This window comes from Triticum aestivum, chromosome 1D (assembly GCF_018294505.1).
Source record: "Triticum aestivum cultivar Chinese Spring chromosome 1D, IWGSC CS RefSeq v2.1, whole genome shotgun sequence".
Taxonomy (NCBI): domain Eukaryota; kingdom Viridiplantae; phylum Streptophyta; class Magnoliopsida; order Poales; family Poaceae; genus Triticum; species Triticum aestivum.
The window spans coordinates 284,050,289-284,061,988 of NC_057796.1; the positions used below are offsets into that span (position 1 = coordinate 284,050,289).

The window sequence follows — 11,700 nt, forward strand, 5'->3', positions numbered from 1 at the left end:
AAAATGATTACCTAGAACTAGAAGCTCACATTTGCAGGCGTTTTGTTGAAGCATGCATATGATTGGTTTATCCAGTTCTGTATAATTATTCTATGTAACTCTGAATGAGCCTTACTGTTAGCTTCAGGAAGTTGATTGTATGACCTAGAAAGGGAATTGCTAAGCCTAGCTTCACATAGATTTCAAGATTTGATTTGTCTTTATGTGTAACTTCATTTTCCAGACAACTGCTATACATTGTGCTCATGTGACTATTTGGCCAATTAGCACAACCTTATTATTATGTGTACTGAGCACAATTCCTTTTTCTCATGTGTGTTGTTGCTCTGTACTGCAGCAGCAGCAGCAGCATCATCTGAAACTTTGAAGATAAGTGAGAACATGTTCAGCATCATTCATCATCTGAAACTTGGAAGATAATTGAGAACATGTTCAGCATCATCATCTGAAACTTTGAAGATAAGTGAGAAGATGTTCATCTGTAATAGATATTTTTAGCATCATCATCAGAAATTCTTGCTCTGTACTTTAGCAAGTGAGACACTTCTAATAGACACTCAAACAAGATTTAATTCTGCAAATATGTCTTAATTTTTCAGCATTATAAAGACAATTGTTGTCCAACCAAATCACTTTTGATCTTAGCATGGCCTTGCCTGGATCGCTTAAGTTCTGTTTTTTTTTTCCTGAATTTGTTCTTTGGACTGCAGGGTACCCCTTATATGATAGAATCATGTTTCTTTCTACCAGGCAGTTGTACTGTTCGTACTTGGAGTTTCAGAGCCAGTACATATTCAGTGAAGTGCAACGGAAAACAGAGGGGATGGCGCCATGCAATCCATGATTAGTGTTAAGCCGTGAGTTGATGTAACTGGGGTTGGTTTGTGTGGTTTGGGTATTTTGATAAGCTTGCTCGTTTAGGTTAGTGTTAAGCCTTGAGATATGTTACCTGACAATCACACTTGATGGATACAGTTAAGCTATGTAATGTACGGTTGTAACTAGAAACCTCACAGATGAGTAGATCCATTAAATCTGTGTCTATTAGAAGAAAATCACTGTTTGCAGGCGTAGTTCGTTCAGTTTTTTTTGTTATATATACTCGTTGCATCAGTTCAAAGGTGAGTATTGCATGTGTAGAACAAGTGTGTCAAAATTTACTCTCACTACTAATGGATTGGTCACAGTAACCAAGTCTACTGAAGAAAATCTCTTTTTAAAACTTGAGAAAATGATTTTTCAACTTGGGTCAAACAAAAAAGTTCGGTTTGATCACGTCTCCGCAAACAACAGCAGGATTGGGCATCAATACAGGATTGGGCAGTACTATTCGTAGCATTCAATAATACTACAAGGTTCCCTTTGTAAAATGTACCAGCAGCCCAGATCCTGTCCCTCTGATTCCAATCTGACGGGTCATGGTGCATTCGTTGCACGAGTTAGCTCGTTGCACTGGATACATTCTCAATATAGCTAAGGCAGTCCTCGCCTCACACACACGGACACAGAAGTGTGCGCTCATGCTAGAATAATGGCGGCCATGTTCATTGCAGCCACCACCTGCTGCTCCTCCTCCTCCTTCCCCGCAAACCACAGCCGGCACATCGCAACTTACTCCCGTGCGTCTCGCCTTCCTCTTCATCGGCCAGCTTGGCGTCGCTCTCTCCTTGCTGCCTCCCCGCCGGCGAGCCGCCTCCGCTTCCGCCCCCGGACCTCCCTGTCGGCGTCTCCGGCCGCAGCGCACGACTACGAGGCAAGCTAAGCTACCGATGTCTTGTCTTTGTCCCCCACTGCCCCTGCTTGTGCACTTCATTTTTCTTACCTTATCTGCTTCTGCGCGTCCGTGTGGGTGAGCAACCTATCCCTTTTCCCAATTCTGTCACCTCACAGTACCATTACCAACATATGATAGTATGATAGAAATCTTGATATCCCTACCTTGGCGACACCTTACTAGTACTTCAGTGTGCTGCACATGATTTCATAATAAACCCTGTTATATTAGAAGAAGAACGCCAGGGGATCTATTCAGAAAACCCAAGTATATGCATTTCGTTTTTAAGCTTTTCCTCGGTCTCCCATCTTGCTGATTTCTCAGCTATGCATTCCTGCGTACCCCATCAAACGCATCTGCACATTGCAGTACATAAAATAAATAAATAAACATTTTACAGATCATTCTGCGTTTATCTGTTTGTGCCCATATGTTAATCATGAACACCACTATAACACTTCCCTTGCAAAAGTATGGTACCGCATCTTTCTCGATCGAAAGATGACATGTTACGAGATTTATGCTTCATAATATAGCCTTTTCCTTTTAGTCCCGAACCACATGTGTGCCTATCTCTGCAAGCTCCTATAAGGGGTATAAGAGGTCAGTCGCAAAAAATAAAAAAAGGGGTATAAGAGGTGGATATCTGTTCGTTAACCTACTGAAAACTCCCCTTCTGTGAATCCACTCCAAACTTTTACTCCCTCCGTCCCATAATACAAGATATTATCATAACCAATATGTAGGGACTAGATACGATGTTGGAAAATATGCAGCTTGTCATGTCGTTAAAAATAATCAGCTGAGGTTATATGTACCTATATAGTTTACCGATACAAACGGAGAGGTGGAGCTGAGGCTAGACATCGGAAAGCTTGGCATTGAGAGTTCAAGAGATGTTTTTGTTGATGTCGATGACATGTCCCTGCTCATCAGAGCCAAGTCTGATGGAACACTGAGGACTTTGATGAATGTTGGAACGCTATTCGACAGGGTTAAGTCTTCTGAGACGATATGGTATGTCTTGGTAATTCAGTAGCGGGCGGACTCTTGCCTGTGAGGATTTATCCGCTCACTCATCTCATTGTTACAGGTTCATTGACGAGGATCAGTTGGTGGTGAACCTGAAGAAAGTCGAGCAAGAGCTGAAATGGCCCGACATTGATGAATCTTGGAAATCCCTCACTGCTGGGATCACACAGTTGTTGACGGGGATCAGCGTTCACATAGTTGGTGACTCCACGGATATTAACGAGGCGGTCGCTAAAGAGATCGCTGAGGGCATCGGGTGCGTGCATTGCTGTCCTATTATAGAAACTACTTAACCTATTGCATCCTTGTTTCTGCTGCGCCTTTTTAACCAATATATAGATATATGTCCTACTCTTAGATTCGCTGCCACAGATACTACCACAATTGTTGGTTCTATAGCAGATGAGGCTCCTGAAATGTGTTTTGCTGCGTGTTTGCAGGTATCTCCCAGTTTGTACAAGTGAGCTGCTAGAGAGTGCCACTCAAAAGTCTGTTGACACCTGTACGTCATTTTGGTGCTAAAATGCGTATTCATTTCGGTGCTAAAATAGAACATAGATCATTGCCACTGCAGTGAGTTAAACTACATGTAGTTACCTGTAGGGGCGGCCTCGGAAGGAGTGGACTCTGTAGCTGAAGCGGAGTGTGTTGTCCTAGAAAGCCTTAGCAGGTCAGGTTTTCTTTTTCTTTGGAGCTTCTTTGCTTGCTTTGGCTGATCACTTGCCAAGTAAAAATGTGTGTGTTGCAGCCATGTCCGTACCGTGGTAGCGACTCTGGGTGGCAAGCAAGGAGCGGCGAGCAGGTTCGACAAATGGCAGTATCTTCATTCCGGGTTCACGGTGTGGTTGTCGGTGTCCGAGGCCGGTGGTGAGGAAGGAAGCCTTTCGCTTGGTTGATGATTGTCTGGTTCTTCTTTGTTGACCTGCTGCTATGCTGTGCTGGGGGTGCAGATGAGGCCTCTGCCAAAGAGGAAGCCCGGAGAAGCGTTAGCACTGTTAGCGTGGCTTATGCCAAGGCTGATGTGGTGGTGAAGCTGGGTGGATGGGACCCGGAGTACACGCGAGCTGTGGCACAGGGCTGCCTTGTTGCCTTGAAGCAGCTCACCTTGGCAGACAAGAAGCTAGCAGGTACGCAACACCACTACATTTAGATTCCCTTTCACTAGGTGCATATCTGCAAGAAAAATGGCATCACTCGAGTGTTTGGTAAGAAACCTAGCAGACAAAATTTGCCACTGATTTGGTGTTGGAATGGCAGGGAAGAAGAGCCTTTACATCAGGCTAGGCTGTCGAGGGGACTGGCCCAACATCGAGCCACCCGGCTGGGATCCTCAATCAGATGCCCCGCCCACCAACATCTAGTCCAGCTTCAAGAGCCCTTTTTTCTTTTCTCTTCTTTTTTCAAGACTTTATTCCGTTGCTTAAGGATGTACACAAGCCTGCCCGTGCAAAGCGGGAAAAATACTCTTATTCAGGACCAAGAGTATGAAATGCCAAACTCTCTAGTTCACCCGATCCAACGATGCAATTATCAGGGTCGCTCTCTACCACTGAGCAGAAGTCGACACACACGCAAGAATAAACACACAATCAAGAAAATTAACAGAAAATGGCAATTATTAACTAAACTCAATGTTGATTGGACAAAAAACAAACTAGGAGGGTAAACAAGGATTCTTCCCCCTTGAAACCATCTTAGGTTCACAAGTATACTTGGACAGTTTCCTCTTTGCAACTACTAAAACAGACAGACAGAGCGGCAGATTCACAGACAGACGCAAATAAACTCAGAAGACTACATTCCTTTCCAACTCATGATAACAAGTCGACCAGTTCCTTCCTCCAATCCACCATGGTCACTGACCTCGTGCCTTGGCTGGAGCATTTGCTGCTTCCCGCTTCGCCATCGGAGGCAACTGTTAAAAGATAAACACAAGCTTATACTTAGATTAACTAAATGTTGCTATTCTATAGTGCCCTAGGAGCACAAAGTTGTGTGTTAAACGGGCAGATAATGAATCAGGAGCTAACAGCGCCTCAGAAGAGAGAAGGTCCACACCTTATCTTGGAGCCGAATTATTGTGGATACCAGCATTCTGTCACCAACTATGAGACGCAGCCTCTTCACTAGGTCAATTCTGCTTATTTTCTTGGCCTGTTATAAACACAAACACAAGTCAACTCGGGCTCCAACAAGAAGGGGAAGGCCAGTTTTCAATCGAGAATATAACAACCAAGAACTGATGAATAGCAGACCTTGAATTCTTCATAACAGTTATTGATCATGTCCATTTTCTCACGAGGAAGTTTCGTTGAAATAGCAGCAAATAACATGGAAAAAGGCATCCAAGGTGTACTTGGAGCTTTTGCCATTGATCCTCCTAACATGGGGGCTTCATACTGACCACCCAATGCTGGAGATGCCTCAAGATTCATGTCCTGTTTCCACACAGAAGAACATTATCAACTGGTGTTTTGTGACTCACCCAACATAACTGACATGACATTGGTAATAACAGGAAACTTATCATATTTGGAGATTTCTATGAAACATTAAGACTACAATCAGCTCGAAGTTATAATCTCATAATGGAAGCACAGGTCAATTGTTGAGTCAGACACGCAATCTGAATAACTGAATGCTCCTGCTGCTCCAACAGTGGAACTTGTCTGTATGAGAACAGAAGTTGACTCTAGTATGACAGTACCATCTTTATCAACTCCCAATGTAAAGAACCTCACCTGTGACACACTGTCGGCCGAACTTGGACTCAAGACCAGTGAAGCATCAGATGAATCATGACAATCTTCTTGTGTGAAGAGGGAATCTGAAACAAAATGAGAAGGCTGACTTGTAAGAAAATTTAGATTGACATTTGTTATGAACTGCACAAAGCTAAATTAAATTAAATTTCTAAAATGATGACACAGTAGTTGCGATTAATTACCTTTGGCTTTAGATGGCAATTTGATGGTGACTACAAATTCAGAATAGATGTGACTATTCAGATTCATATCCCATACAATGTAATGCTGCGGGTTTTTTAGGTCATCTACACCGCTATCAAAATACTCGTTACTAGGCTGGTGCTGCTTAGATCCATGGTGAACTATTTCTACGTTCCCCATTACAACCCGGCACAACATCACATAGATGATGCCATTTTCATCAACATCAGAGTAATTCACACTGCAGAAAGTAATACAAAATATTGAATTTTTGCAATGGTTAGGGACAGGAAGTGTCAAAAAATAGAAACAAATAATAGACAAAAAAATACAATGGTAAGTTGACAACTAAAAACATGTGAACATGCAAGTGGAAGTAAATAAATGGTGCCAGAAACTATTTATCTACAAATAAGGAAACACATATGGCAAGAATAAGACAGATGTGAATATATACTAAACAAAAATGATGGAGGGGAGTAGATGCTCAGAACATTCAAGTAAGTTTTTTGCCAGCAGATGATACGAGACAGGAGCACATACCAGTTAATGGAGCAGTTAGCTGGTGCAAGGAGTACGCCAGTTCCATAGGGTGGACACCTAGTGGGCTTTTTAACTTGCAAGGTGCCATTCAGCATCATTTCATCCACAGCAGCTTTCGAGCAAGGAAGCCAAGCATAACGCACATTTGCATCACCATGCTGAGATTTAGTAATCTCTGCCTGCTTTTGGAAGAGATCATAGCGGTCTTCTCTATAATTATTCAAGAATGGCGTTCGGTGGATTCCAATAATATCCTTGGAACCAATAGCAGTACCCATTCCCTGCAGCAACATCTTCTGCACAACAGAGGTAGTTCCTTGAGCACGTGATTGCCCGCCCAGCTTATCTTGCTGTGGTTGACAACTAAAGACTGCAGGCAGCAAAGTGTGTGGTTCATTCTCTCCCACAGTTTCTCTATGATCACAATTTATTTTCCTGATGATACCCTTCTCGGCTCTAACTCTCTTAGCACTGGAAACCTCTTCAGTACTGGACTCAAAGTTTGAGCTTTCTGCGGAACTCTCTGATGCTCCATACCGGTCATTTATTTCACGTGCCCCGTTAGGCTCAGCTCTAACATAGACATGATCTCCATTGCCGAGATCTTTCCTCCTATATACTATCTGATCTTCAATAAGAACTTCTGGGAAGTAACGCCTTCCATTGTCATCAATCCAGGCGATTGGCCTCTGTAGACCTGACTTTGAGTCAATGAATGTCATGTGGACAAAGTCCAGCAAAAATAGCTGGTTCTGGTATCCTACTTCTGTGATGGTCTTCTTTGTCCGGAAATCAACTTGAGCCAGCTTGACAATTTTTTCTGGAAATTCTTTCCAGCTGCCACTTTGGCGGAGCAGAATACGCTTAGGTGATGCACTGGTCATGTAGTTCTGATAGCTCTGTAAAATCTGCTTGTTAAAGTGGCATGCGATGTTCGCCTTGCGATCTTCACCAACATACAACCTGATATCAGAGTTTCCAGTAGGATGCTGATGCGACTGAGAGGTGTGGCAGGCATCAGCATGATATGCAGCGGGGCTGTCCCACTTCCTCTTGAGGCTAACTATATTCTGTCCACATTTAGCCAACACCTTTTCGTTCATCGCAGCCATTGTAGCAAGCAGAAATGAACACCAAGCAGAGACTAATTCCTTCTAGCAAACTAAACCCCAACAAGTCTAATATTTACACTAAGCTAATGGAGGAACCTCTGAGCATAGACTACTTCAATATCGACGAGGAGAAAAAGAATATCGGTCGGGTGAGATAAGGGCAAAAGAGTAGGAAACCTGAAAAGGGAAGATAGTCGGTCTTATAAGCGACGAACAGAAAAAGGACAAAAAAACTAGAATATCTTAAATCAAGCAAACAGAATATATGCAAATCAAAGATCTCAGTACTCTGTCGGCAGCTAAACATACGAGTAAATTCCCCAAAACTATCATGTTACATAAGCACGACAAACAACGAACTAGATAAAATAAAATAAAAAGCAAAATACTTCAATATGGAATTATCTATTGATTTGCACCCATAAAGTCCTCATATGCAGAAGCCGCCATTTGTTGAAGGGTGTGAGCACAAGAGTTCAGTCATATATAGCGCGCTTGAGACAGCTATTGCATTAATGGGCTCAGAAATTACAATTATCACCCGGAACTATCATGTATTCATTTGCGCGCGAAAATTATGCTTCGTAAACCAAATATTTGAAACAGCTTGCCTAATCAGGAGAACAGGGCTTTAAAAAACCTACTGCATTAATTGGGCTCAAAATTTATAATTATCACCCCAAACAAACACATATTCATCTAAGCGCGAAAAACGCTTCGTTGACCAAATATTTGAAACAGCTGGCCTAATGAGAAAATCACAGGATATATGGCTTGAAAAAATCTATTGCGTTAATAACGGGGCTCAGATATTACGATTACGACGCAGAACTATCATGTATTCACCTGCGCACGAAAATATGCTTCGTAAGCCAAATATTATTTGAAACAGCTGGCCTAATCAGGAAATTACATGAAGTAAAAGGCAAATGATGTCTCAAGTTGAATCTAGCAAAGTTGTGATGAAAATAACTAGTTCCTCACCACACAAACAAGATGGAGATAAGCTAACGCGAAATTCACAACAAAGATGGAATTTTTAATATTTAGCGAGTCAAGGGTGCACGGAATCCACTACGTAAATCCTAAATCTACAACTTTAGCAGTCAACAACCAGCTTCCCGGTGCCAGAGATGATCGAAACCGAACAAAAAAGCCTAGCTAATTCTCACAAAAGAAAATACACCAGATCGAACATATACAGATATAAAATTATCACACACGGCCTAACAATCGGGCGGGTCGCGTAGATCCATGCACGGGGCGAGCCGAATCGATCGATTCACCGACCGACGCTTACCTAGGGTTAGCGGCAGCATCAGCAGGGGTCACGGCGTAGGATATTGAGCGGTTCATCTTGCCCGATCTAACCCCCTGTCACCCCCCCCTAGGACTCCCCTACGGAGCCCACTTTATCCCCCGGCTGCGATTGCCGGAGCTACCCCGCCGAAGACGCTCCCTCGGCCGGCGGCGATACGTGGCTGGTCAAAGCAAAGGACTCGGCTCGGAGAATCGCTGCGGCGGCGGCAAGGGGGCGGGGGCGGGGGCGGGGCCAAAGGCGAGAGGAAGGTCGGGGGTAGAGGAGCCGTGCGGCGGTGGGGGAAATATTATTGGGCGGAGAAATAACGCGGGTCCACGCCTTTGTCGTGCCCACTTGCGACCTTATTGTGCTCCACCCACCGCCTCCGCGGCCGACACGCGGGTCCTGGTGCGGGTCGGGCCCGCCTGGCGGTGGGGCGGGGTGCGCTAAACTTGGATGCCAAGTTGCGTGGCCGGAACGATTTTTCTTGGGCCGTAAGCAAAATGGGGACGCCGTGATGCCGACATCCAGCGATCGGACGGTTCACACCCGCGGTCAACGTTCTCTGCCCCGCCCGCAGCCGTCCGTCCGTCCGTGATGCCAGATATTCGCCGTCTAGCACTAGTTTTTTTTACGTCCGGACCGGTTGCGTGCATTATTGGGGTTCGTTCATGTCGAGTACGGGGTGACGTGCTCCTGATGGAACTTCGTGTTGGCCTCCGATTTGATTTTCTTATGGCTTGGGTATACATCGCAATTGCACTGCATGTTTCACGAACCTATCTATCAACCGACGTAGTATGTATCTATACGATACATACCACATGTAATTAAGTAAGTATGCTCTCGTCGAGGCTGCGTACTTTCAAGACTATTTCTGTCCCAGTCATCGGCAGCCATACCAGAGAAAACGAAGCTCGTTTGAAAAGGCTAGCCCTTAATTTACTCGCGACTCTAAGTGGCAGCATATAGATGTTCGAGTCATTTTCTTATAAGCTCGTCGCCGTTGGAGGTGCAGTTTTCTTTTCACACAATTAGTTGGTCAATAAGACCTTAATCGAGTCAGTGTAGTTGACTATGTTGAGCTCTAGTTGCCTTGGGTGCATGAACTGCTTGGAATTCAAAGTATTGCTTCTTCTTTGTCTTGTATGATTTTTTTCTAGAATACACACGAGTGTGTATCATAAATTGATACTCCCTCCTTCCCATTTTGTCAGACGTATTAGTTTTTACATGCAGTCTCAATATGTAAGACGCATGCAGTCGATTTCCTCTCTGGAGTTGTTATAGAGTATCGCTAATTTCCTGGAGATGGTCCCAAGAGGTCGTGCATGCCTTCCTCCTCGTTTTTTGAGTCGTGGACGCTTCCTGCTAAGATGGCTCAATTAACGATGATTGATGCGTTAATTTTCGTGCTAAAACTAGTATGCCTAACAATATGGTAAGGAGGGAGTAGAAGAAAGGGGTGAAGAGCCCACCATCATAGCGTTACAACAATAAATTTTACGTTTCTGGACGCAAAATAACACCGTATGCCCTAGAACCGCACACAACTACTTGTCGCTACCTCACCCATCAAGCGTTGCAAAAAAGAGAGATAGATCTCCTCTAAGTAGGTCATCCGAACTCCAAGTACTACCCTCCTTGGCCACATTTGAGATGGCCGTTGACCTTTGGCGGCAGATCCGGCATGTCGAGCTCTCGAGCTCTCGGCCACCCCCGACACCCTTACTTGGAGATGGATGGCCTCTGGCCTCTACTCGGCCAGCTCCTGCTGTCAGGCCCTTTTCTGCGGGTCCTGCGGTGACGATCATTGGAAACTCACGTGGAAGCCATGGGCACCTCTTCGCATCAAGTTCTTCATGTGGCTCGCGATGCAAGAGCGCTGCTGGACGATGGACCGCCTACTCCGACACGGCCTCTCTGACGACAACATGTGCGCCCTTTGCGACCAAGAGCCCGAGACCATGCAACACCTCCTTGCGGGCTGCTCCTTCTCCAGGCAGATTTGGCACGAGATCCTGGCCTGGGCACGAGCTCCTACTAGCCTTCCCGATGGCAACACCCCCTTCCAAACTTGGTGGGCAACCTCTATAAACCATGTGTCCACCCCCGCTCGCAAAGGCCTCGCTTCCATCATCATCCTCACTGCTTGGGAGATTTGGAAACACCGCAATGGTTGTGTCTTCGACCACGATCGGCCATCCCTCTCCCACCTCACCACAACCATCAAAGACGAGGCGCGCCTATGGGCCAAGGCCGGCGCCACAGGGATTAGCAACATCATTCCCGAGAGTTAGACTTTTTGCGTTTTGGGGATGAGCAGCCCCTTGTTCTGTCTGCTCCACCGCCCGCGATCATGCCTCTAGCGTACATGGCTTGCGTGTGGTTGTAACCTCTTGCTGTAAACTCTTCTTCTATCAATGCAAAGATACGCAGCTTGCGTATTCGCGGAAAAAAAACATTTGAGATGGCATTTTGAACTGAAGGAGTGGCCTCATCAAAAACCACCGCATTTCGGTGTTTTCAATTCTCCCACATGGTGAGCGTGATGATCGTCATGAGCTCTCGCAATGGAGTAATTTTTGACAAATCTGGCCCTCTGAGCGATTTCAAGCACATCTGGCCCATGCATAAAACTAATTTGGAATCTAGCCCCCATGTTCGCCGGCATGCTATGTGGCGCCGACCCCAGATGGGCCCATGGGAACCCTAAGAGCCAGATTTGATTGGCTCAATATAGCATGGCACCGAACATGTACATCTCGGCGCCGTTTAGTGTGGCGCCCACATGTACATCTCGGCATCGTTTAGGGTGGCGCCCACATGTACAACTTCGGCGCCATGCTATGTGGCACCGACCCCAGGGGCCAGATTCCAAATTAGTTTTTTTCCAGGGGATATATGTGCCTCAAGTAACTTAAAGGGGACAGATTTGCCAAAAAAAATACAGCTATGGACAACTGTGAGAGGTCCTCGTGCCGCACCATT

The 11,700-nt window shown here is 45.1% G+C and overlaps 2 protein-coding genes across 2 annotated transcripts; one reads left to right on the forward strand and one right to left on the reverse strand.

Annotated features, from left to right (window-relative positions):
* The first annotated feature begins 1,461 nt into the window (after positions 1-1,461).
* On the forward strand, positions 1,462-4,320 carry LOC123181491 (probable inactive shikimate kinase like 2, chloroplastic). Its single transcript, XM_044593757.1, has 8 exons — positions 1,462-1,753; positions 2,601-2,791; positions 2,868-3,062; positions 3,247-3,308; positions 3,410-3,476; positions 3,555-3,673; positions 3,757-3,933; positions 4,064-4,320. The coding sequence occupies exons 1-8, from the start codon at positions 1,532-1,534 to the stop codon at positions 4,165-4,167; spliced, it is 1,137 nt and encodes a 378-aa protein (XP_044449692.1). The 5' UTR covers positions 1,462-1,531; the 3' UTR covers positions 4,168-4,320.
* An 84-nt stretch (positions 4,321-4,404) lies between these two features.
* On the reverse strand, positions 4,405-8,938 carry LOC123181490 (inactive poly [ADP-ribose] polymerase RCD1; the record flags this gene model as incomplete). The annotated part of the gene is given in 7 exon segments (XM_044593756.1): positions 4,405-4,721; positions 4,865-4,960; positions 5,062-5,244; positions 5,548-5,633; positions 5,754-5,995; positions 6,298-7,586; positions 8,710-8,938. Coding segments are annotated over 6 exon segments (1,779 nt in total). The 3' UTR covers positions 4,405-4,661.
* Positions 8,939-11,700: the final 2,762 nt, after the last annotated feature.